Source organism: Lagopus muta, chromosome 4 (genome assembly GCF_023343835.1).
Source record: "Lagopus muta isolate bLagMut1 chromosome 4, bLagMut1 primary, whole genome shotgun sequence".
Lineage (NCBI taxonomy): Eukaryota > Metazoa > Chordata > Aves > Galliformes > Phasianidae > Lagopus > Lagopus muta.
In genome coordinates, this window is record NC_064436.1 from 59,334,652 (window position 1) to 59,361,168 (window position 26,517).

At 38.1% G+C, this 26,517-nt stretch overlaps 1 protein-coding gene across 2 annotated transcripts in view; it reads left to right on the forward strand.

Moving 5' to 3' along the window:
- Positions 1–26,517, forward strand: part of EVC (EvC ciliary complex subunit 1) — a 51,110-nt gene that overhangs the window by 11,565 nt on the left and 13,028 nt on the right. For both annotated transcript variants that reach the window (XM_048943125.1, XM_048943126.1), the window contains exons 7-13: positions 677–814; positions 2,556–2,714; positions 4,177–4,393; positions 8,482–8,630; positions 10,524–10,622; positions 19,649–19,861; positions 25,789–25,898. In XM_048943125.1, the coding sequence (XP_048799082.1) occupies positions 677–814; positions 2,556–2,714; positions 4,177–4,393; positions 8,482–8,630; positions 10,524–10,622; positions 19,649–19,861; positions 25,789–25,898 (1,085 nt within the window). The remainder of the gene's footprint in view (positions 1–676; positions 815–2,555; positions 2,715–4,176; positions 4,394–8,481; positions 8,631–10,523; positions 10,623–19,648; positions 19,862–25,788; positions 25,899–26,517) is intronic.

Sequence of the window (26,517 nt, forward strand, 5' to 3'; positions counted from 1 at the left end):
ACCTTGTCAAAGCCTGGTTAGATTTCTTTAAAGCATAAAGGTGTTGAGGTAATGCGTTCACACCTAAAATCATGTGATGTAAAGAAAAAAAGCTTGTTCACATAAGGCATATTTAAGCAACTGGAGGACTGTCCATTGTATTATCAAGCTACTAAGTAAGAGCAGAGAATTAGTACTTGTTAATATTGTTAGCTATTGGAAAAATTCATCCTGGTTTCCATAGAGTGAAGAATTGGAAAACCCAGATAATTGCATGGGTTGTAATTTGTTCTTTATGTGCATTACAGGTGTGTTCATCCCTGTGTGTTACCACTCTGAAGGAAACACTGTATCTGGATACATATCTGTACTCAAAACAGACCTTGTATGCTCACAGCTGCTATTTAAGTTGGGCGCATGTTAAAAAACATTTGTGTTAGACACAGTAAAAAAGCTCATGGACTACTATCTACCAAAACTTGAGTTTAGCAGAGATAGACAACAGTACTCATGTGCTAATAGGGTTGCAATATTTGTACTAAGTGCCAGATACTTTTTCATCACAGCACATTACCAAGAAACAGCTTTTCAAACACTTTTTCAGTTTCATTTGTCATGTACAAGGACTGACACCAATTCACTCTTGAAATTAAAAATAATGTACTTTTGTGATTAACAAATCACTTTTTCTTCCCAGGATTTTGAAGAATTACAGAAGCAACTGGATTCCAGACTCCAGAATACTGAGATGTCAGGAGCCCATAATTCAGAATACCAGACTGTAGAAGACTTAGAAAGGAAAGAAAGGGAATATTCTGAGCACATAATAGATAATGTAACTTTTTAATTTTTGTCTCTTTAAATATTATTCTCCTAATGAGGAATGCTTTTTTAATTAACTGTTGTGTTGAATAGTCATAGTACTTAAAAGGTACATGAAAGCATTTTTATATTGCTCCAGTGGAGTATTTCTAACTACTTTTGATAGCCAATGCTTTTATACACACAGTTGCATCACACTGTTTTAGATATGAGAAACACCTATTACTTGTCAGATGGTGAGGCATATCTCAAGCCTAGGTATAGCCTGACTTTCAGGAATTTTATCATAGTACCTTTTTTCTTCAATGCCACATAACTAAAAGACTAAGAAGAATACTCTTTTCAGCAGAAATAATTACTAAGAAAATAACTGCAATACAATCTTTCAGTATGTTTTGCATATTTGCTACAGCAGAGCATTTTACTCCAGTAGTTTTGCATGTTATGATAAACCTATGTTTTATGTAGAAAATATTATCCTATTATAGGTACTAATTATCTTCAGTAGTGCCACTGCATCCAAGCTAGCTTACTTTCAAAAAAGCTGGGGGTTAAAAGCATTCAGTATATTCATTTCCAAGAAATTGGATATTCTGAAAGGTAGGCTATTTCCTGATCCCATTTCTGAGGCTTAACAAATATACTCTTGATAAAAATGAAAGAATGACAAGTCAGACTGATGACTCTGCAGGCTGCCTGCACTGATTGACCACAGCATATCAGCTCATTATCTCAGTCTTGTAGAGGAGTTAATATTTTTTTTAGTGCTGATGGTTAAGCACTTCACTAGTATTTTTCCCAGTTTTGATTTATAGTGGAAGTCCTTTTAACAATGGTAGACCCATGTGAAGTTTATCTTGCAATTTAATTTTATTCCTTAAGTTTGTTGTTTAGAATTGAGAGTCAGTCACATGATAGCTCTATGAAAGCTGTGCCAAGCAACATGAGGCAGTTATTCACTGATGGCAGCCATCCTTCAGTGGGTCTGCCACTTTTGTGCTGGCAGAAGCTTTTCATCCATTTTTAAAATGATTTCCTCTATGCAGATCAGGACTCTGAACTAATCCACTCTTTGCCCGGGAATAGAAAGGTTTTCGTGGCCATAACTACAGAACTCACAGATCTTTAATGTAAATCTTTAATGCATACTATTAATCCCATTGGAGCCCACAGAATATCCACAGCTGTGCACAGTCAAAAGTGGTTGTGGGATCAGAGCCTAAAGGTAGATATTACCCTTAGGGATAATATATTAGAATGGGCACATGCACTGTGCCAATACTGCATGAAGTGCTTAATTCCAGCATAGTTAATAGAGTGGTTATGTGGTGTGTGGCTATGAAAGGCTTTGATGAAAAACAATATTTTTAGTTTTCCTTTTTCAGCAGAAGTGATATTTGACTGGAATGCCTACTGCAACAGATAAAGAAACTTCACAAAAGTTTATCCATGCTACTTTTCTCATTAACAGCATAGTGGGCTTCAGTAGATGAGGAACTACACTTTCTGCGAATTGCACAGAATGACTCCTATTGCAAAAAGATTGTCCAAACATACCATATATTGGTTGTGTGCCATCAACACAAATCATAATAAGTAGTCTCAAAATACAGCTTTATGCTGTGATTAGTACTGAAAGCAGTCTGTATTTCAGTGACTTGTATCTCATAGTAGACTCCTGTCTCTCTCAGTGTAACGTAATACCAGATTATTAATGAGGGAAAATGGATTGTTATTTGATTAATATTCAACAGATGGAATCTTTCTGGAAGCAGACTGATAAAGCCCAGCAGGATTTTTTGGACCAGTCAAAATGCTCAAGTGCCGAAGCAGCAAAGATAACGATGGACCTGACTGAGAGGATGATTGCAGTGGAAGGCTTATTAAATGCATCTCAGGATTTGCAGGCAATGGTAAAGTACAAAAAGAAGTCAAAAGATATTTAGTCAGTCTGAACACAAAGCACAATGCAAGTGTACAAGTCTGTCCATCCTATATTAAGAATGCTGAAAACTGCTTACTCCAACTGTACGTCTTTCAGCTTCATGCTAAGAGCTCAGTTCCTGCCATACAGCACACTAGAGAATGAACGCTAATTCACTTATGTTCTTGATCTCAAAATACAGTTTAGGCAGTCGCGTTAAGAAAAAAAAGTGATGTACATGATATAAATGCAGCCAATGAGCAAACAAGAACTCTGTGATGAGAGAGAATCATTACCCTGGACATTAACACTTGTTTCTTTCAAAATATTTATTCCCCTTTGATTAAGAAATCCTAATTTAGATGAAGATTGTCATTTGGGAGTGATTCTGTGTGTCTAATGACTTTAACTGTACTTGAAAACCCTTACTATTTCATAGGGATGTGGTCTTAAGAAGGAAAAATAAGCTTAAAAGTACATCAGTGCTGTGCTTTTAAATGTAACAGATCTCTGTCAGATATGTGGTTTACTTCACACAAGAGAATGAAACAGTTGCTTGGAATTTATAGATTAACAGTACAATCAGAATCTGCATTTTTTTTTTTTTTTTTTTAGTAATTTGAAGGATAAATGGATCACTAGCTTTATTTTGCTAAGGAAACCAATCTGATCATGTTTGAAGGCAGTTTTGGCAACTGATCACATTTGACCCACACTGTGCTACTATAGCATTGAAAAGTTGCTTTGAACAGACAGTCTTCAAACGAGGTGTTTAGATACATGATAGAGAAAACATTAATACCTGAAATAACTACCATCATACTTGCATTTATGTGCAAAAGTCACAGCCTGTGCATCTCCAATAACTAGAATAGTTGTCACGTTTTTTCTAACCTTTCATCATTGTCTAAAGCAATTCCAGCTTCACTCAAGAAGTCTTGTTCCCTACAGTAATCCTGGTTTCTTCTTTAACAATGTAATGGAAACTATTAGGTGTTTTTTTTTTTAAATGTATTTACTAAACTCCAGCTTACCACACTCTTGATGAAATCCTAGCAGTATCAAAATCAGATGTGCCCTCCACTTATGAAAGCACATAGTGGTGTGCTATCCAGGACTCCTATGTTGCACCTTTGTCTATCATTGCCCCTCGAGTATTTGAGTTTGTTTCACAAGTTTCATTTTTTTCTGCTATTAATGTCATCTTGATAGCTGCAGTTAGTGAGAACACTAATTTTCTATTTGCTCTTTCAAGTGAACATGAAGTAAAACCTGCTGCAATCCTAAATAGGTTAGGAGTTTTGGAACTACTTAAGTACCTCAAAGCTACTATTCATATTACCTTGAGAAGCCTCCTGAGTTCTCTGTATTGTTTGGAATTGAATAGTTCAATTAAAGCATGTGTGACCAAAGATTCTTAGTTTCTAAGCAGGATATTTTGTTTGTTTTAGGACATTCAGGAAAGGTTATTTAACTGGGAGCTTATGGTGAAAGTAGTTGATTCACTGAAGTCCTGTATACCAGAAGAGTGCAGGTGTAGATTGAATATGTTATCAAATATTCTGGACCATTTAACTGTAAAGAATAAGCTCTCCGTTCGACAAAAAGAAGAACTTTTAACAGACCTTCACAAGGCCTTCTGGGAACAACTGGCACATTTCACTAATGGTGAGTAGTTAGACAAGAGATCACCGTTTAATTTAAGTATGATTTCTCTTAATTGTATTATTTAATACAAAAATTATGGCTTTAGTCCTGTATGCCTCTTTTAAAAGTGTCTTGATGAATCGGCCAAAAACACAATCCTAGTGGAAGCTGGACACTTAAAATGAGAACTTTGGCTTTAAGCCTCCTAGATCTTGTTCCTAGCATTACTTCAAACTTACTCTATAGTTCATATAATCTGTACCTTATTTCATTGATTTGAAGTAGAGTCAAATATGCTGCTAACAGTTTTAGGATTTCTCCAGTTACTCTTTATGTACTTGACATTGTTGGTGATATTGGCTAACATTAGGAGTAATACCAACTGTATATGTGGAAAGTATTGTCTTATGATCAACTACTAGCATAGGGAAAAGGCGCCCAAAGATATAGCAGTGTTGTCACTCTTGGGAAAAGGTAACATTAACAGTTACAACATTCAGCAATTCTTCTCTTTTTCATACTTAAGATATTTAGAAAATTAGAAGAACATCTTTTCTCCGTGCACCTTTTCAGACTGCCTAGCTGTAAATTATACAATATTAGTGAAGTCTAAGCTAACTGACTTAAGGTTTTTCCCCTGTTTCACTACAGATTTATACAGGCAAGGAATTGCATCTAACCAGATTTAGGATGACCTGTGAAAGGTATTAGTCATAAGCCAGTGATAAGAAAAAAAATAGCTTACCATGTTCTGAAGGTGAAGACTTGCTGAAAATTCCCACAAGAAGCAACCACCAACTAGAAATCCTTCCTTTCTGACTGCCAGACCTTAAATGAGGTTTGGGAGGATCCTGGGTCCACCCTTTCTGATTGAACAGGTGAATTGCTTGCACCTGTGCTCTCAGGGTAGCCACGTCTCTTCACCAGATGCTCAATCACTGGTTTAGGCTGTGATCTAACAATTCCCATACACCTAACATCCACCTTCTTTAGAAATCTACCCCTAACTTCTCTAGTAGGTGCTGAATGAAGGGCTTAGAATTTCCAGTCACGGGAAATTTTAGTATATGTTCAGTGAAAAAAAATGATAGAGAGAAGTACTTAACTGCTGATCATTTTTATTAAGCCTGTATGTGAAACGGTGCCCTGCAATGAACAGAAACATCTACAGGTAGATCAGGTTGCTCAGAGCCTGGTCCAGCCTTAGCTTAAATGTCTACAAGGATGGGACATCTACAGCCTCTCTGGGCAACCAGTTCCAGTGCCTCACAACCCTTTTAGTAAAAAAATTCATCATAGAATCATAGAATGGCTTGGGTTGGAAGGATCTTTGAAGATTCATAGATCCATGAATCTATGAATCTTCAAGGATCAAGTTCTAATCCTCCTGTCACAGACAGGGTCGCCAAGCACTAGATTAAGTACTAGTTCACATTGCCCAGGGCCCCATTCAGTCTCATGTTGACCAGCTCCAGTGATGAGGCATTCTCAGCCTCTCTGGGTAACCTCTTCCAGCATCCCACCACTATCTCAGCAAAAAAACTTCACCCTGACATCCAATCTAAATCTCTCCTCTTTCACTTTGAAATCATTTCCCTTTGTCCTATCACAACAGACCCTGCTAAAGGGTCCTTCTTATAGCCCTCCTTCAGATACTTGAAAGGCCACTCTTTGGTCTCATCAGAGCCTTCTCTTCTCCAGGCTGAAGATCCTCATCTTTCAGTCTGTGTATCATCACACATTATTTCATGGACATTTACTTCTAGAACTAGCATGCCTAGTTCATAGTCTTTGCATATGTTCAGGCACTGATTTCCCTTAAAAATCAGCTAAAAACTGTGCTTTTTTTTCCTTCCATTTAGCATTGTTTCTCTTGTTCTAAAGCAGAATACTCTGTCAAGGCCTTGATTTTATGTAAAGTCAGTGTTTATAGCCATAGTTTTAAATATGCAGAAGGGCATTAGATAGCAACATCCTAATTTCACATTCAAGTTAAATATGCTTGAGAAAAAACACTCTGGAGAGTTGACATAGGTTATGAGCTCCTTAATACATCAGTTATACTGTACCTATAATTAACAAGTGGAGCACAGAGCCAGCAAGAGGCTTTGCTCCTAGGAAACAAACAAGAAAGTTGAAAGAATCAAGTAGTGCTTAAAGATAATGATTGCTACGTTTGTTCAGGGGAAATTTTAATTGGAGGCTTTCCTGTGTTTTCTGTGCACTTTCAAATGTTTTGTCGGTGAGTCATCAATCCTTTATCATATATGAGAAAGGAACATGGAAAAAGTAGCATGCACGGTGAGGAGCAGGTGTGGGAACTGTGGATGTTTAGTCTTGAGAAAAGGAGGCTGAGGGGAGACCTTGCTGCTCTTTACAACTATGTGAAATGAGGTTTTAGTGAGGTGGATGTACATCTCTTTCCTCAGATCAAAGGATTAGATCAGATATCAAGAAGAATTTAGTCACAGAAAGAGTGGTTAGGCATTGAAACAGACTGTCCAAAGGAAGGTGGTGGAATTGCCATCCCTGGAGGTTTTTATGAGACATGTGGATGGGTCATGGTTTAGTGGTTGGCTTGTGATGTCGAGTGGTAGTTAGACTTGGTGATCTTAAGGGTCTTTTCCTATCTCAGTGATTCTATGAATCTGTAATACTCCTCAAAATAATTCCTCCCCATTAAATCAACTCCATCTGACTCTTCTTTTGAATTCCCATTTATCTACATATGTCCAGAATGAATTACTGATCAGGGACAGAGTGTATAGAGGAAATGAAGATTCTTAGGTGGACAAGCAATGTGATATGAAATATTGAGAAAACATCATAAGCATCAATTCTACTCTGTAGGATGGGGTTCAGATTGACTTATGAATTTGTAAATCACTTAGAGCAAGAGGAAGGATGAAAGAAGCAAGTACTGTGTCCCAAATATTTCACAGTATTCATGCAAAACTGGATGAACCTTGACAACTTTTGCAGGTTCTTGAAATAGTCACACCTGACATCCGAGTTCAAACTAATAGGAACTGAAGTTCCTCTGGACCTGTTTTCCCCACCATTTGTTGTTGCCCTTGTTCTTGAAGTAATATTTGCTTATCTGCAATTAGGTAATGAGCCACTTCTGGACCTTCCTAAAGCAGGAGGGGGAGGTTTGGCTGGTGTGCTGCCAATAGGAATCTGTTTCTTGTATTGAACTCATCATCGATGCAAAAGCAGTACCAGTGAAGGTGGGAGTGCAGGACAGTAGTGATCCAAAAAAGAAAAGATAGAGTCATAGAATCATAGAATCACAAGGTTGGAAATGACCTTCAGGATCATGTAGTTCAACCGTCCTTCCATTACCACTGCTACCACAAGCACTAAACCATATCTTGTAGCTCTTCATCCAGGCGCCTCTTGAACATTGCCAGGGGTGGTGACTCCACCACCTCCTTGGGCAGCCATTCCAGTGCCTGACCACTCTGAGAGAAAAAGTTCTTCATTATGTCTAATCTAAACCTCCTGTGGTACAACTTGCAGCCGTTTCCTCAGGTCCTGTTTGTTGCCTTGGAGAAGAGGCCAAAACCCCTCCTCATCACAACCTACCTTCTGGAAGATGTAGAGTGGAATAAGGTCTCCTCTGAGCCTCCTCTTCTCCAGACTAAACAACAGCAGAGAAGCTGCCCTTCTCTGTACACATTCCAGAGCCTCAGTGTTTTTTTTGTAGTGAGGGGCCCAAAACTGAACACAGTACTCGAGGTGCGGCCTCACCAGAGCTGAGTAGAGGGGGATGATCACCTCCCTGCTCCTGCTGGCCACACTATTTCTAATGCAGGCCAAGATGCCATTGGCCCTCTTGACCACCAACTGCTGGCTCATGTTCAGACGAGCATCCATCAACACCCGCAGGTCATCTTCGCAGTCATCCAGGCAGATAGATTTAAGTGCCCAAAAGTTTGCATCTGAAAAGGTTGAAGAAACAGCTTTGAAATTCTGTGTAGTAGTTTCTTCCTATTTTGTTCACTAAATTTCACAGATCTCTGTGAGCTTATGTTGTGTGACAGTAGCAGATGCTACTTTCTCCCTGTGGAATTACAGTATCTAATCATTTGTATTTCATGTTCCAGAATGCATCCAGCAAAGTAAAGACCTCATCCTGAAACGACTGGAGTGCCGTGCAAAAAAGAGAGAAGACTTCAAACGCAGACAGAAAACTGAACAAGGGATTCTCCTTACTAAAGCTTTTAATATTGGAGATTTAAATGATTTTCTTAAGGTGTGTACATAGAAACGTTCCTTTATCTTTTACAGTGAGGGTAGTGAGGCACTAGAACAGATTGCCCAGTGATGTGGTTGATGCCCTGTCCCTGGAGACTTTCAAGGAGAGGCTGGATAAGGCCCTGGGCAACCTGATCTAGCTGTGGTGTCCCTGTTCATTGCAGGGGAGCTGGACTAGATAGCTTTCAGAGGTCCCTTCTAAGTCTAAGGATTACATGATTCTGTGATTTTTCAAGGCAAAACATGCTTCAGATTTCTCTCAATTCCATAAAATCAGAATTTTTAGGTTCTGCTATGAATCATCAGCACAGGTAAGAAAGGGTCAGACATACTTGTGTCTAAGCTTGCCTTGGGTTTTCTTTCAGTGTTGGAATTTTCACATTGGAAGTAAGTGCTAAGGTAGGTTACTGCTAGACTGCATGTTTCATCCAAAACATTTACTTAGATACTCTGTGTTTGGTTCAGTATAGGAAATCTCTGGGTGAAAGTATCTGGCCTATCTTATAGAATAAAGCAGGCTGCACTGGTGTAATTGAACCTTTCTATGAGTAAAATTACAGAGGCTCTAAAGACTGTTAAATTTCACATAAACAGAGGGAAAACTGATTTGAACACTGGCAGGATACCTTATAAGAGGTTGCAATAGATAATTTAATATGGTATGTGGTGGCTAATGTAATGTTTTCTTGGCCGCATTTTCCACCTCAATTGTTATTGTTCAGAATGTACATAAAATCAGAATTCTCAGTTGTAAAATGCTGACAGCTGCAAAACTCCTATAACTGCTGAAAACCACAAAGCCAAGTAATTAAGAAGAAAAAAAAATCAATTCTCAATTTTCATGAAGAGAAATTATTTAAGGTTGAAGTGGTTATTTCCAGAAGCATTAAACTTTCGATGCAATCTAATAACTTAGATAAATTGCTATTGGAGAAGACTCAGATTCCAACTGTAGCAAACTGTCAAACTTTGTTAATCTCAACAATGCAATCTTGTACTGCAGGCCAACTTCTTTAATTATATTGTGTGAATTAGATAATTCTGTTACTGTTCTTGTATGCCACACCTGTCTGGCATAGCTCTCTTCAAAACTGCTTTCACATCTGAACAAACAAAAGGTTTGAGTCACTCTAGAATGCTAAAGCACATTTTACTTCATTGTCTTTTCATAACTTGGGACTAATAATTCTACCACACATTTTTGTAGCTATTGAATGTATTTTCTAAGCGTACATAATTCCCCAACGCTTCCCAACTTTGTTAAACAAAGCTTAGAAATTGTGTCAAGATCTCTCCCCTAGAAAATTACAGCCACAGTGCTTTGGTCTGGAAAATGCTCTATTTTGCATGCCTTAGAAAACCAACAATTACTCTTGGATAAAATATAGAGTAATGAGCTGCTTATGACAGGCTGAGAGGAAATGGGCAGAGGTGACAACTCGTTCTTTATGCTGCAGAAGAGAACGTAGTTCTTAATGCTAGGAAATACCTCAGTGCAAATAACAAAGGACAGAAATGTAAGACTTTCTACTGCCTCAGTAGAGACCCTTTTGTCCTAACACAGGGGGCCTTGAGCCCATTGGAGAGGAAGAAAAATTCATATAGAATCATCGAATCATAGAATGGTTTGGGTTGAAAGGGATTCTTAAGATCATGTAGTTCCAATCCCCCTGCTACAGGCAGGAATATCTCCCTCTAGACAACATTGCTCACAGCCCCGTCCAGCCTGGCCTTGTATACTTCCAGGGAGGAGACATTCACATACTCACTGGGCAACATGTTCCAGTGTCTCACCACCCTCTGAGGTCTAGGGAAGGGTAGGTAGAGGGTCACAAGAAGCCATCTAAACAGCATTTCAGCTATTTAAATATGTCTATTATGTTTCTTTCAGGCTTACCATGATCTGTTAGAGAAACACTGGCAGGCACAGTGGCAGCTGGAAGAGGAAGATGACTGTGAAAGCACAGAGGCTGTGGTGGAGCTCTACAAGGTACCGCTTCTAGTGATATATGTTATTCACTAAAGTAATTCTGAACATTCTCCAACTCCATGACACAAATGTGAGGCCTTAGTGTGGGGATTTGCATCAAAGATCATGGCTGTCCCAGGAAGCTGGGCTAGCAAAACAGATTGACAGTTTTCCGCATTAACTTGCCTTTTCCGTTTTCTTCTCAACACAGTATGTTTTTTAAACTCAAGTTTATCAGAAAATATCTACATGATCTTCCAAGATGTGTATGGATGGCTGACAAAGTTGTGATAATGTTTAGAGTATACAAAATCTGGCATTACTGCTAGGAGGGAGACTTCATTTATGTACCATAATTATCTCCTGCACACCATGGTATGATGATTCTATTCTTAGTTAACTTCTCTACATGTCCCAAAATAGTTTTCTCATCTCTTTTCCTCTCAAAGAAATTATTTTTCTTATATATATAAGAATATCTTATACCACAGACCTGAACACATTTCAGAGAACTAACTATAAGTAATATTTTTACACTTCTTAATCTTACTGATTTGGAAAAAGTGTGGATGCATCATGCCTTTACGTCATCTTTAATTATTTTCTGTCTGCACTGAAAAATAAGATAACTTGATCTATCTGATGAAGACCAAAAGCGTTGATGGCAGTGACCTTTAATTAGGCTGAAACTAATCACTTTTAGCTCTGCAGGATCCTGGTCATGATTAATTATGACCAGATCAGGGTGTTTTGGAAACTTGTTCTCTCCAGCACGTCAAGATAAGATACCCACGCAATCTTAATTAGTGCTGGTCCACATGCACTTTTTAAAATTCAGCTGAAAACAAAGTCTTTGTATTAGGAATAAATAAACAGTTTTTACTCGAGTTTTATGTTATTCTGCAAGCAAGCAACAGGACGCTTGAGAAAAACTACTGCTTTGGAGAAAGGTAAAATTTACTTGCAGGGCTATGGCCACAAATCAGAATAAATTAATTGTACAGTACTGCTTAAGGAAGGTCAGCATGTCTGCTGAAGTTACTGTGGATGCTCAATTCTCCAAAGTTAACGACTTCTTCTCAAGCCCCTTTTTCATTTCACATGAAGTCTCTACAGACCAAACATTTTTTCCCCTGCATAGTTTCTCTTCATTTGTGAAATTATGTTGCTTTCTTTTGTTGTGTATTCTGCTTCAGTGACATTGAAATCGGACTGAAAATCCTACTTCTTTCAACAGCGTGCTAGGTAAATTTTCTTTTCCATTAAAGAAAAATTGATCTAGGTGAATTAAGTGTTTCTAGAATTGCCAGTTTGCCAGGAGAGCTGCACGAACTTGAACTCTGCCAATTCACTCAACTCAAAGCCATTATATTCCATATTATGGCTGCTGTCATTCTTAGACACAAACAACGCTACCAGACATGAAAAACTACAATAAGTGAAGTAATCCAGCTGGCATCCTTTGGATGAGAGTCCATAAATCTGAATTTCCAATAAAACATTTACAACAAAACTTCTTTATTGTCATGTTTTACGTAATGAACAACTGCACCCCCTTAGCCCTAAATGCAGATTCTACAGACTTCTCAGTACATCTTATAAACAGCATAGACTGGAAAGAAGAGAAAGTACAAATTAGCATAACCCTACTGTATATAAATTGAATTGTTCTGACTTCTACAGCTGAGGGAACTGCAGTAGTTACACATTTTGTCAGGACAAAAAAGCAAACATTTGATTTTGAGGGAAGGAATTGCATCTCACAATCACAGTGCTTTTCAGTTTTCATCTGTTTCAGCGCACTTTCAAACCAGAACTATTCCTTGGACAAGCCTTTCCCTGGGCAACAGGGCTTCACATCTTTCCATAGTTTTTCCAGCTTTCTGGAGGGAGAAGTTACTGCTTCCAGTGGTGAAGGCAAGAGAAATTTGAGGTACTCAAATTTCCAGTGTAGAGGTGTGACTGCAGGTCTAGTAGACCTGAGCAAATAATTATTAGATTAACTGGCTACCAACTTCTCTCCCAAGGTGATATTCAGCCCTATGCTGCAAGCCCTGTATCCCAGTTGGGATTGAATCAGCTTGTTTGTAGTGCCAGCTGATTTGGGCACACCTACTAGCGCTGCAGAGCTTATTATTTTAGTTCCAAAAGACTTGTAGTTTAACCAGTAGTCATTTGCTTAGCAGAAGCTCTTTTCAGTTGCTTTTTATCACTCCAGTAGAAACTGAAGCCTAGTAATATTACTGAGAAACTGGGTGGTACTCTCTATATCTAGACCAATGAGACACACTTATCATGCTCCTCACTTACGTATATAAATATTCCTTAGCCTATTGTCCACAGGGCATCCAAAGACTGCAAGAGAATTTCAGAAAGATTCATTCGTACATAGAACTGGAGGTAGTTAAATATTTAGTTATTCCTAGTTTTTATTTTGTGGAACATAAAACTTAGCCTTGCAAAGCTGCACAAAGTTATTCTGCTTCCTGCCTCTCCAAGTTAAATAGCCCTTAGCTTAGGCTCTTTTTTTCTTCACTTGTGCACTAGTATGACTTATTTCAGCAGTCACCTTGATTTGTCCTAGTTTAAATGAGCAGGGAAGCAAACGTGACAGACTTAGTTGCTTGAATAAGTAGAAAAATAACCTCCATGCGAGAGGTGATATTAGAATGTAGGGAAAAGGTCAGCATATAACAAACTAGAGAACCACTGAATATCCTAGAGATAGAAGAAAATATGTCACTTCACTGTATTTGCCATTCCTTTGTGGGAGAATATCCTTATCATGTTCTCACGATGTTCTTCTAAACCCTGCTCAAAACTCTCCGCCATTTCTTTTAGCTTTTTTTGCCTTTTAAATGTGAATTCACCGAGATTTATATGGCCTTCTAGCATAATGTAGCCTGTAGTGTTAAAGAACATCAAGGAATTGTTCAAATTGGTGATTAAATATATAAAAAAGCAGCGATCTGGAAGCTGACTCTGTTTGCGGAGAATAGTTGAGTAGGTTTGTTTTGTCAACACATGAATACATCAATTAAAATGATTTAACTGAGGTCAGTGGAATCCATTGATGCCTGAAGTGAATGAAGGTGTTGTATTTAAAAGATTACATAGGACTTTTCAGCGATGCTAGTTAATTAAAATAGTGCACTGTGGGTGAGTAGTCTTGTAGTGAGTAGGCAGTAACAAATTGTACAGTCCAAACTGAGCACTGTTGATGAGTGATTTTAATTCACACAGTGTTGTAATTGAAGAAAGAATTGTGTCAAAGCTAACTGAAAGGCTCAGCCTTATTTAAAAGGTAAAGGTAGCCCTTGGAATTATCCCATACACAGGGGATACTCTGTTGCAGTAACAGTTTGTATTGGTTTGTATAGATATTGAATTGCAAGATTTAAACTGAAATTTTCTTTCATGTGACAATGAAAGCCTCCACATCCCCCAACCCCATGTATGTGTTACTCTGTTTCTTCTGATGTCTTGGTAAGATAAATGGCTAGCTCCTTGCAAATCTGTCTCAATTTAGCCTATCAGGTACTGACCAACCTTTAATCCTTTCTCTGGGTTATTGTTTTGGTTGTTTGTTTTGTTGTTATTTTTGTGTGTGTGTGTGTGAACTACCTGCTTATTTCAGCAGGGAAAGGAGAAGTGAAAAGAGATTAATGGTTAACAGCTTATTATTAAGAAAACAGACATGCAGATTACGCAAAATGAAATCGATTAACAGCCAAGAATTGCATAGTCCCTGATAAGATAATTATTTTTCCTCAGCTTTAACATCAAAAGCGTAATAAAAAAAAAAAACAACACAATTTACTGTCATTTATAATTCTTTTCTGGTGATAGCAGTTCACTAAAATGTTATTTGATTTTACTTGACAGAACATAGAAAAGCGTAAGAATTTAGATTAAAAGCTATTAAGTATTGAGCATTATCAACAGGCAAAGCAATAAACATTTTATGAATGAGTAAACATGAATGTGAGGTGAAGCAAAATATTTTTTTTTCCTCAGTTAATAACAGGGAGAAAATTATCTTTGTCAAAATTTTAAGTTCAGGTTCCTAGAGATTTAACTCTTCCATTTCTTTCCTTATGTAATTTCATTAGCATGAGATATGGTGTAGATCAACTTTTCCCCATCTGTCCTGAGTTTATGACGTGAAGTATCTTCTAGATACCAGTAGTGCCTAAGAGCATTGAAATTATAGAGGAATGTATGATCTTCTGAAATTCTTTCCTTAATATGCCCCCTTAGCAAGCCTTTGGACTTCCGGTGATGATGAAGTGCTCTAGGGCTTGACTAGAAGTTTTAATTCTTGCCATGAAATGCTACTGTATCCAAAGTTAACAAGTAACTGTTACAAGTTAACAACTAACTGTGCCATTGCCTCTTGGAGATAATATGTAATGGAGTGGCTGGCATTTAAAATACAGTGCAACCAGCCTTTCAAAATATATTTTCCTGCTTCAAAATGTCATTATTCACTTTATTCTCATCTGCATGTAAAAACCGCTTAATCATTTGAGTTTGAGGGAAAGCGTTAATATTGTTCTTTGGATCTACAGTGAAATCTGGTAAACTGTGTATTTCCCTTGATTTTTGACAAAATTCTATATTTACTGCCTTGTTTGAAATTCAGATGCATTCAGCAGTTTAATGTGAGACCATTTCATTTCTGCATATACTCTGTGGTATTTCTTTATGCTTGATGAATTTCTCTGGAGATTTTTTGAAAAGCTTTCAGATTGACTGCCAGGTACTACAAACAGGTTCATTCACTGTTGCAATCAGCTATTCTATTAATGGAATCAATTTGAATAAATTTCATTAAGTGAAAGTTCTACAAGCGAGAGATGACATATCAGTAAGTTCACAGAAACTATTCTGTAGAAATAAGATGTTGGTAGCAATAGGATTTCTTAACGGTTTCATTATTTTTCTGTAGAAGATAGACTTAATAATATGTATCGTGCTGTCCTTGATTATGGACAGACTTACTGCTGTTTCATATTGAGTACTTTCCTTAGAGTACAAATAATTTTGTACAATTTTCTTAGCTTGAACTATTTTCTTTCCTGAGCAGCTTGACTAGTAGATGCCAACCCTATCTACAACAAGGGATTGGAACTGGTGGATGGGCTTTTAAGTCCCTTCCAACCCAAACCATTCTGTGATTCTATGATTCTTGAGTCACATAGTAGAATTTGGTTACACTTGCATTTTTTCCTAAATGTAGACTTTTCATTTTTTCTAACAAACTTTACAAGGCTATTCCACTATGTTTCTGCAAGTGCAGTGTTAAACAGCATAGCCATCACATTGTATGTGTATGTTTTCCATGCAGAGCACACTGTACTGTTGGTGTTGCACTGACTTCATGGACTGTTATATTCTTAGTATTATGTGTTTGGGTTAAAGAACCCAGTGACCAGATGAGAAGAAGTTAGTATTATGATAGTTAGCACTGATGGTGGTTTATGTTGTGATCCTGGGCTGCAGCTGAGACCATTAAGTGTGCAGGATTTCTGGCCTGCACAGAGCAGAATTTGTAGTAGTAGTTGAAGTGTTCTTTACTGTTGACGATCGCTCTTTCAGGGCCTAACAGCACTTGAACAGGTCTCCTATCGCTTTGCCTGTTTGCAGCATCTAGGAGATGAAAAATAATACACTCAGTCCTGTTCATCTTCCATATTTTCGTCCAACATTTCTAAAGGCACTGTTGATTCCTGGATTTTTAGTCCTACTTTCTTGTCTTTTCACATTAATTTCAACAGAGGGCTGCAAAGTATTTTGCAAATGATGAAGCACCTGTGACTGAAACATAATCACATTTTTTCTGGGTAACTATGTACCCGCTTCAGTAGCACCAATGTTAAATATACAAAATAATTTGAATCTGTGGGGAGTGCAACCAGAATGCTGTTCAATTTATTGTTAAACAAAATAGCATAACAACAAATAACAAAATACCTTCTTTAGGTTCTGTGCAGAAGATTTCCTAATAAATAATAATACAGGGTTGTCAGCATGCCAAGCAAATACTATCAGTTCTGAAGCAAAGTATGTTGTAAAATGATTAGTTGCTTTGGCAGAACTTTGTTTGCTTAAGAATAAAGTTCCTTAAGACTTTGCCTCAGATCTTTTGAGATTGTAGTAGAAATGCCACGGAATCCTCTAGACTCTGAACTGTTGAAGACACAGGAGAATTTCTTCTATCCAGAGCATCCAGTAAAGGAAGAAGAATTAGCTTGTGTGGAAAGGCTAGAAAAGCTCAGAGAAGAGACAGTTTACAGTGACAGAGTTTTTTAAATGTGACATAGGATACAGAGGTTAGAAACATGGAATCTGAGTTTACTTCAAATCCCAGGATTTAGAGGCTAGAATTCTAAAATCAAGAAATAGCAGCAGTGAGAACTCAAACCATTTAGCATTAGTGTTGACAAGATAAGCCGTTTCCACTACAAAACAGTTCATTAAGACAATAGAAATCCTACTTTTTATTATAACAGGGACTAGTAACTATAGTAATTAAGGAAGAGAGATCCTTCCTTTGAGACAGGATTTACCTGTGCAGCAGATTGTCTCTGCAGTGCTGTGTACAGCCTATGGCATTTCCCTTCTAATGAAGCACATTTAAACCAGTAATTTAGAATGCACTTTTCAATGTTTCCCAATGCCTAGTTTGGTTATTTAGTCTGGGAAGTTTTAGCAGAGCAGACATAGCTACCTACACAGTAAGCATTTGCTGGCAGCTATCCAGAATTCTTTGGAATGCAATTTCTTGTAAAACCACTTTTAGTTTATAGAAGAATGGTCACTTAACATTGACTCTCCGCTGCCCTGTTCCTGTGCTGTCAGAAACACCTTGAGGTCAAGTTGCACAGTCTTGGCCACACAATATAGCCCTGCCAACCAGATCGTTTCCTAGTAAGAAAAGGCTCTGTGTGAAGAAATAAATTACTGTTCAGATGTTGCCCTAATGATACCTAATGGTCACGTCCACGTTGTGAGCAGAAGTGAGACAAGTGTTACCAGAACTGAGATATCCAACTGGTTGTCTACAGTGTCTTCACACTGTCAGTTCTGTACAAGATCCAGTTTCTGGAACAAGTAGCCCAATGTGAAAGAATTCTGAACGCTTTGAGGTTAAACAGAGTTAGTGGGAGCTGGATTCTGAAAACACTGCGTGTTTTTGCTTTTAACAGGTAAGAGAATGGAAGAAATCAAGACAGCAGGTCTTGAAGGTGTTATGAGCACTTTTGATAATGTTGTGTCTTGACTTTATCCATAAGAGGAGTTTGCTGCAGGGAGCTGTAGAGCTAAGCTATTTATTGTTTGTGAAACAGCTCATTAATATGGTGATTAGCATTCTACATCACAGGAGGAAAATAATAATTTTGTATTCAGTGCACATCTTGCAAACTTTACGTTAAATGAGAAATACAAAATATTTTCTTGTTAAAATGTGCCCACTTGATGAGTACTGATAAGCCTAAACACTGAACATATAAAAATCTTGTGAAAATGGTATGGGAGCCTAAAATTTATCAGAATGGGGGCATATGCACAGAGCCAGATTTTACTTGCAACATAAATTGTGTTTATTTTTTATTTCTGAGTACTTGACTATGCAAATTTATCATCTCTTTTTTTTCTTCTTTTTTTTTTTTTTTTCTAATCTTGTTTTTATCATACCACATCTAAGAGTTGGGAAGTTCTTATAGAATAGCGTGTTATATCAGTGTGCCCCCCAAAACCAGATAAGTTCACTTGACATTTTTATGTATATAAGGTGCAGACAAGTGTTTTTGACATTTAGATAAAAACATCTGTGCTTGTGTCTCTGTTGTGCTGTGATTGAGAGATTCTGGATTTTGATCACTTAAGAGATTGTGATTAAAACCATATTTAAAGAAAGACAACAGCCAGAAGACTTGAAGTACTTGTTTTTGCAACAGAAATGCTGCAAAGAGTTTTAAAAATGTTAGCTGTATTTTAAAAGAAATGAATAAATCTTAGTATTTTCAAGAGGGCTGAGTGATTTACAATGAAAGCAAAACCACACAGACTATAAAGCTTTTTTGATTGCTATGACAATGTTGAAGTCACACAAAACCAGCTCTTCATCTTGCTGGCGTGCTGCAGTGTCTGTGTGACCTTTCCACGTCTTTGTTTTGTCTCTTCCTCTAAGGAAAGCTACTTGCACTCAGTTATTTTCCTCAGGGCTTACCTCAAATTTCTAGCAAGTTTGCAAACACAGCTTGTGTCATGTCACTGTGTATTCGACATTGAAATTGCAGGTTTTGTAAAGGTTTAGTAGCTTGAATACCATCTGACTAAATCGCCCAAACTCTTCTTGTGAATGACGCAGCCTCGGCAATTGAAAACCACTCACATGAGACTAGTTTTAATAGAACCACCAGCAGATGTTTGTTTTCCTAAGCTTGAAGCTGTTCTGCATCAGGATGGATTTGAATAATTCTGTCCTTCCAGAAGGCATTAAGGAGAGTCATATTTTGGAGCAATAACTATTAATGTGATCAGTGTCAACTTTGTCTATCTAAATGCTGTACTGTTCCTTTTAACTTGTCCTTACTTCTTGCCTTCATTCATGTCAGCACCTTTAAAAATATGCCTAAAATTTGTCATGCTACACAAGGTTCTTTCCACTCAAACAGGCAAAATAAGTGAATTTTACCACCTGTTACTACAGCCAGTAGAACATGGTATTATTTGCTTTGCAGTTGCAGGTGGACAACAGTTAGGATTCAGAATCTCATGCTAATGCCACTATGGCATTTTAAATACTCTTGTGCACTTTAAACCAAAACATCTGTGTTGTTACAGGCTCCATTTACAGAATCTGCTCCAACTCAAGCATTACTGGCATTGGATTTTATCTCTAGGTGTCACTAGTCCTGTACATTGGCTGAAGCATTATTCCCTCACTGGTATCACGCAGCATGCAGTGAAGTAGCTGCAAAGGGCCATGAGATTTGCTTTCACCTATCTCACTTTGTCCCTTTTTGTCCCCCTGGTAGGAGCTGTATTCTAAAGCTTCCCATGCTTTAGCAGAGCTGGTGAATGAGCTGTTTCTTCAAACACTGCCTGCTGTGACCGGCCTCTCTGTAAGAGAATGTGAACTTCTGAAAGAGGACTGGCAGGAGAATGTTGTCCCTCAGTTGGAGAAGTGGGACAGCCACCGCCAGAAACGCTGGAAGCTGTTCCAGGAACAGCTACTGCAAGAAAAAAAGGTAGGAACCTGGGACATTAGGGTCTAAAAATGGGATATGGAAAGAAATAACCTGTATATGAATACACAGAGCAGAACCAGACTCAGAATGGGCAGTTTGAGATGCTGTAAGGAGTGAATATATATGCTGTGTGTGTAGACTCTCACAGAAGAGTCAGAGAGTAATTACTGAACATCTGTCCACAGTGTTTGACAGCTTTGTCAGTACATAAACATTTTTTAGCAAGTCTTCTGTCTGATTCCACAGTGTCCTCAACTCTTGAACATCTACAGAAACAGTTCAAAAAAAATATATTCATCGGTTTACAGAAAAGGAAGCATTACATGATTCTTACGTACATACTTCTTAATCATGTCTATGTATTAATACTGTAATTACTAGAAACATATGATAAATATTCTACGTGAAATGCTCTTCATAAGGTGAAGAAACACATGTCCACATTTTTCATTCTGTTTGTGCCCAGCACATAGAGGGCAATGAGACAAGAGAAAAGCAACAGAAATAAATCAGTGTTAGGGCTCCTCTGCTCTGATCCTTCTGCAAACCCATTGAATGTCAGACATTGCTCAAGGTCGGAGAGGACGTAGTTTAACTAGTAGATGGATGTAGTTTAACTGTAGAGGATGTAGATCACAAGTGTAGAGCTTATTCCAAAGATTCTGTATGCATTTCTTCAGTACTATCATTGGACACAGTATGTACGAAGATTGAGTGGAGGAGCTAAGACCCTAGGATTGTTTCTCAAGGGATTAAAAGGATTAGTTCAGCTCCAGCAGCCGGCTGAGGAGAATAGTTCCTTAGACAGCACTGTATGATTAATGCATTATATTTGAATTCAGATGTTCCAGTAATGGCCAAGCATAGGATAGTTAGATTTAAAAGCTGATTTTCTATATTTTCAGTGTACTGTAGCATTCATAATATAAAGCAAATGGTTTCCTAGCTGGGCAAAAAAAAAAAAAAGAGAGAGAAAAAAAGAAAAAAAAAAGAGAGTTTACCGACATAACAGTAATTACTGAGCTATAAAGGAATTCATCTAAATAACTATATAGCCTTCATTGGTCTCTGGGTCACCAGCAGTGTAGCTGGGCATTCTTCAACATAAAAATTGCATGATCAACAGGTAGGGCTTTCCTAAGGATAAGTGATTCTGTGCAATGAATTTCTACGAGAGAGTTTCTCCTACTGGGAAAATATGTGACTCTTCAAGAAGAAACGTTTAAATAGGTAGTTCTTTTTCACTTACACGTGGTTTTTGAAGTAGTTTGAACTAAACTGGAAGAAAACCGGTCTATCTCTAAAGAGAGTCTGTAGGGAAACAGCTACTCCATCAAGGCTAGGCTGGCATATTTTCCTGTGTAAGCCAGTGTGTGACAGAATTAACTATATTACATTTAAATGCAAAATTCATTTCTTGACTCTTTTCTAGTATTAACACAGCTACATGTACATTTAAATAGTGAGCTGACACCCATATCCTACTGAAGAAAGCACTTGATTTCCACCTTTATAAAAGGAGGGATCAATTACTTGTGAGAAGTGATTATGACATTTGGGAGATTCCACAGATGTTGCAGTGCTGATGACTAAAGGTCCATAAATCAATATTTATATTAATAGGCCTTTTAATTTATCAGGCATTTTCCAGCAAGAAATATGTCTCTCATTTGCCTTTTGACAAATATACTACAATAAAGAATTGCTTAGTCTTTACAGCCTTAGGAAGCCTAGCACCAGAAGGGTTTTCACCACATTATTTAAGCTTTCCAAGGTGGCTCAAAAAGAGATTTTTCCCATTTACCTGGACTGTATTTGTTTGAGATTATCTTTTTGCATTTATACATACCTGGAATATGACGACCTTTGGGGAAAAAGAATCTCTTTAATGCATGACAATTAAAATTCGGTTTCATATTTTACTTTTACCTTATAAGCTTCAGAATATGAGCAAGGCAAACAGAAATAATTGAGTAATGAAAATAAATCATGAACATTTTCCCATGTATCTCCTGCCTCATGATTTCCCTGGAAGAGCACTGCCATCTGTTACTCAGAGCAGGCTGCTGCACTAGGGTAGGTACTTGCTTGGCATTCAGTATGCATCACACACCATCTACAGGCTGTTAGAAAGAAATTGCTTTACTTCGCTTTCCTGAAGAATCTGTGCTAAAAATGTCAGAGAGCTTCACAAGAAAGTGAGCTTACTTGGATCTAATTTACTGTTGTATCTGAGATCTAACTCAAAGTATTTTATGGGTTTCATTACCTACCAAAGGCATATTCCACGTATTTATTGCCAAAGAATAGTGCTTAATGTTAGCTCTGCTCCAGAAGGTCTTATAATGGACTTGTTGCCAGGAGACAAAACACTGAGAAACTTGCAGAGACAAAACGAGGTGAGGAGTTTTTCATCCATTCCCACATCATTGCTTGGCACCGATAGAGGCCAATCAGCAGCTGCTTATTAGCTTTGACATGTGGTGCTTTTTATTGCTTTCTCTTTGTTTTTCTGATACTAATTTATTTCATAGTGATAGGAATGGCTTATCTTTTCAAATTCTGTGGAGCTTTGCTTCCCCGTTTAACATGATTTTGGCCTCGGTCTTACTGCAGCTTAGGAATCAGAGACCCCAGCTGTTCTCCAGACACTGACTGTGCAGCATGATCGTTTTCTCCATTCTTTACTAATCTATTATTCTTTAACAGTATTTTGGAATCACATTGTAGTGGACAATTGCTGGGATGGGAAGGAAAGTGGTGGGGGATGACAGGTCGGGGGAGCTGAGAGCTACCTTGTGCCACAGTCAGCCTAGGCCCAGGCTGACTTTCTAGGGGCCATTTTGATTCCCCAGTCAGTGCTGACAACACCAAGACATAAAGATGTAGAGGAAAAAACACAACTCAGGTACAGGAATCCTGTCTAAAAGTGCTGGATCTCACAGCGATATAAAGAAAGCTTTGAAAGGCTGCTGACAACTTATCCTGGTGTTGGAAGAGCAGTGCAGTGCTCACCTTTTTACAGAATCACAGAATGGCCAAGGTTGGAAGGGACCTCAAGGATCATGAATCTCCAACCCCCCTGCCACAGGCAGGGTCACCAACCTCCCCATTCAATACTAGACCAGGCTGCCCAGGGCCCCATCCAACCTGGCCTTGAACACCTCTAGGAATGGGGCATCATCTTTTATTCTTGCTTGATGAAATAGTTGTCTCTGTTTTGCTACTTGTAAGTCAGAAGCCAACAGTCTCAAATTAAGATTCCCAGGGGATCTTCAGTATAGTGTGCGTGCATGCATGTCTGATTTTTTTTGCAGTTTTGGGGATAGAAAATACCTAGCCCTCTAGGTCCATCCCGTTGAGCAACTGAAGTGTTACTTGCAATAAAGAATATACTGTTCTCTTCCTGCTCCCGGTTAGTCACAGAATCACAAAATTGTAAGGGTTGGAATGGACCTCTGGAGATCACCTAGTCCAAATCCCTGCTAAAGTAGGTGCTCTAGAGTAGCTCACACAGGTGGGTGTCCATGTGGGTTTTCAATACCTCCTGAGAATGGGACTCCCCGCCTCTCTGAGCAACCTGTGCTCTGTCACCTGCACAGTGAAGTTCTTTCTCATGTTCAGATGGCACTTCCTGCATTCTGGTTTGTGCCCCTACTCCTTTGTTCTGTCACTGGACAGCACTGAAAGAAGTTCAACCTCATTCACTTGACTCTTGCCCATTAGATACAGGGCACACTGCTGGCTCATGGTGAACAATTTCCTAGTGACCTTTAGAGGCAAAACACCAATTTAGTATTTGGTTCAGATCTCAAATCTTCCTTATTTACTATCTCTACTTAAATGTGTAATAACTGTTTTCAGACTACTTAGTAGTTAATGCACTTCTCCTTTTAAGTTCAATAATTGTGCATAGGGGATACTTTTTGTTGGATTCTAGGATTTCTATTGATCTCAGAGTGAAGAGGTAATTTTTGCATACAGCCTATGTTAGATGCAGTCTCAGTTAGAAGGTGACTCATTCTTTCCCTTTATAAGAAAGTCTACATTCTCCATTGCAGAACTATTCTATTTCTTTTGCAATTCCTATTATAGTCCCTGTCTTTGTTATCTATCATTCTGTGTGCCTTTTTTGGATAGGATATACCACCAGCAGCAGAGGTGTTACATTTTTGTTTCTTGACTGTAATATTGTATCATTTACAAATCTTGAAAATGTCTCCTGTGTTACATTACTTGGGAACCTGCCTCTGTGCACTGTTGGAGAGCAGCTGGGAGGACAGGCCCTCAAGAACAACAGCTGTATGAATAAAAAAGTCTCTAAAAACAATGGGAAGCCACATCTGAGCCATAGGCAGTCTCTTATTGAATACACTCCTAGTTAAGTTAAGAGAGTTAAGTTAAGAAAGTTAAGAAGTCTTTTTGAGCCCTCTTTTAACTGCTGAAAGAGACAATAAAACACATAGTGTGCTGATTCAGGCTGGTTAGCCAAAACTTTTATGGACTTCTGCAGAGAGGTTGAAGCACTAGGAAACTATATCCACAGAGCTGCTAAAGGGAAATACTAATACAGCTATTATTTTGAGGAAATATTTTATGTCTGTGATTATGATACCTGGAGACTTGGTAGACCTCAATGTGTTATTTGTAGTATGCAATCAGAGATGACGTTGTGCTTGATTGGGCTCTTTGATTTTAAGAATGAGCCTGGCTCAAATTAGCTGAGGTCTCACTTCCCGTGCACATCTTGCAGCTGCTTGTGAGAGCAACCAAGAGTACTCTGCACTTCTTTTCAGGCTTCTGTGGTGTGTCTCTAATGGTCTTTCCATCTGTGACACAGACTGCCAGCCCATCCTTCTCAGGCATCTTGCACAGGAGAATGTGCTCTGGTAAGGTTTTCTACATGGAGAGGGTTCAGTCATATGTACTGCTGAGTATGGTGCAGAAAATGCACTATCCAGGAAAGAAATACATTTTTATTTTAAAGCCAGAGAATATCTGGTTTCTGATGTTCTGCACTCCCCTGGGGAGTTAATTCTGTGTTCACACATAAAGCCTCTCCTGGTGCTTCCCAAGGAAAAGACTATCTAACCCAATATGAAGGCCCAGTACCATTCCTAATTCCTTGCACTAAGAGGGTCTGCAATTACACACCTAGTTTTTTGCTACACATATTGATCTGGTGAAATCTTGCTGTCTATGGTAATACAAAATTTACTCCGTCTTGTTGTGCATGAGGCTGGGACATGAAGTGAAGCTATCAGAGAGCTTGAGTATTATATTTAATTTAGGGCTCTGTGTATGTCTGCAAGTTACCTGCTTACACTCAGCTGCCAGCTTAGCCTGAAATACACTCTTCATCACACAGTAATGGAGTTTGGACCTTACAGTCATTTCATCTTACGGCCTATTATTCATTAAATTCTCTCAATACAATAAACAAAATCTAAGTCTATATCTCCAAAAGTTTAGTCCAATGAAAAGTCCATCAAAACATTTCAAGATTCTTTGATTAAATATCATCTTGAAGGAGCTGTAAATGTACAGTCAAAAACCTAATCGCAAAATCTCTATTTCTTTTTTCACTGTGTAATACACATGAAAGTGTGGTGGAGGATGATTATCTTTATTTTGTTGGGTTAAAGTAAAAATGACGTCTGTACTAGTGAAAAAAGTCAAACAGAAAGCCCACTGCAACTTGCTGATAAGAGCTGATGCAAAATGTTGTGCCACATTGTTCTTTTTTCATTGTTCCTCTATTGCTGAAAATCTTTGGGGAAAATATTGGGGAAAATCTGTAGGAGAAAGGGAAAGAGGGGATTACTATTTTTAACAAAAATAAAAATAAACCCCTGATTTATCATATGGGGATCAAAGTGATGAAAATGAGAGTATCTTAAGATTGCAATTTTTTGTCCTGCTTTTAGGTATGGATAAATGAATACGCTCTCACTTCTGTGATGCAAAAGCACCTGTCTGAGAAACAAGAAAAGATAATGCAAGGTGTCATGAGCAGACTGGGCTGCCTCAGTGATGAGTAAGTATGATTTTATCAGTAAGCAGTGTGGTAAATCTGCAGTGCTGCAAATGCAGATAAACACCCGTGTATGTTATGTTGCAGAAAGCAGTGCTGAGGGATTCTAAGCATCCTCAAACAGAGAGACAGTTACTGTACGTTTTAATCTTCATTAGTAAAAAAAAAAATTTTAAAAGAATAAAGATACAGACTCTTTGTAAGTCTGAAGTCTTCTCTGATTAGTCAATTGATACGCATTCTGAGTATCTATTGCTATGTTTGTGAGTAATTCCTAATCTTGAACTAGATTCACTTTGCCCTCTGTATGTCACATTGGAGTAACATCCTTCAGCATAAAATGTTCAGTCTGGCACCATTCAGCTCTATCTTTGCTTTCTACTATTAGAACACCATGGAAGTGACTCCTCTCTTTCATTCTCTGTCTGTACTCACTAATGAAACTTCCAGTTTTATCAGCTAAAAGTCTCCTTAAGAGACACCTTCTCAAAAGAAATTCTGTGTTATCTGCCTTGTTTTGATTAAGATGCCAAATGACTTCATTCACCATGGTATCCACATCACCATAGATCAATGCATTTAAACACTTGGCTATCTGGAATATTAGTATTACTGCCACCAC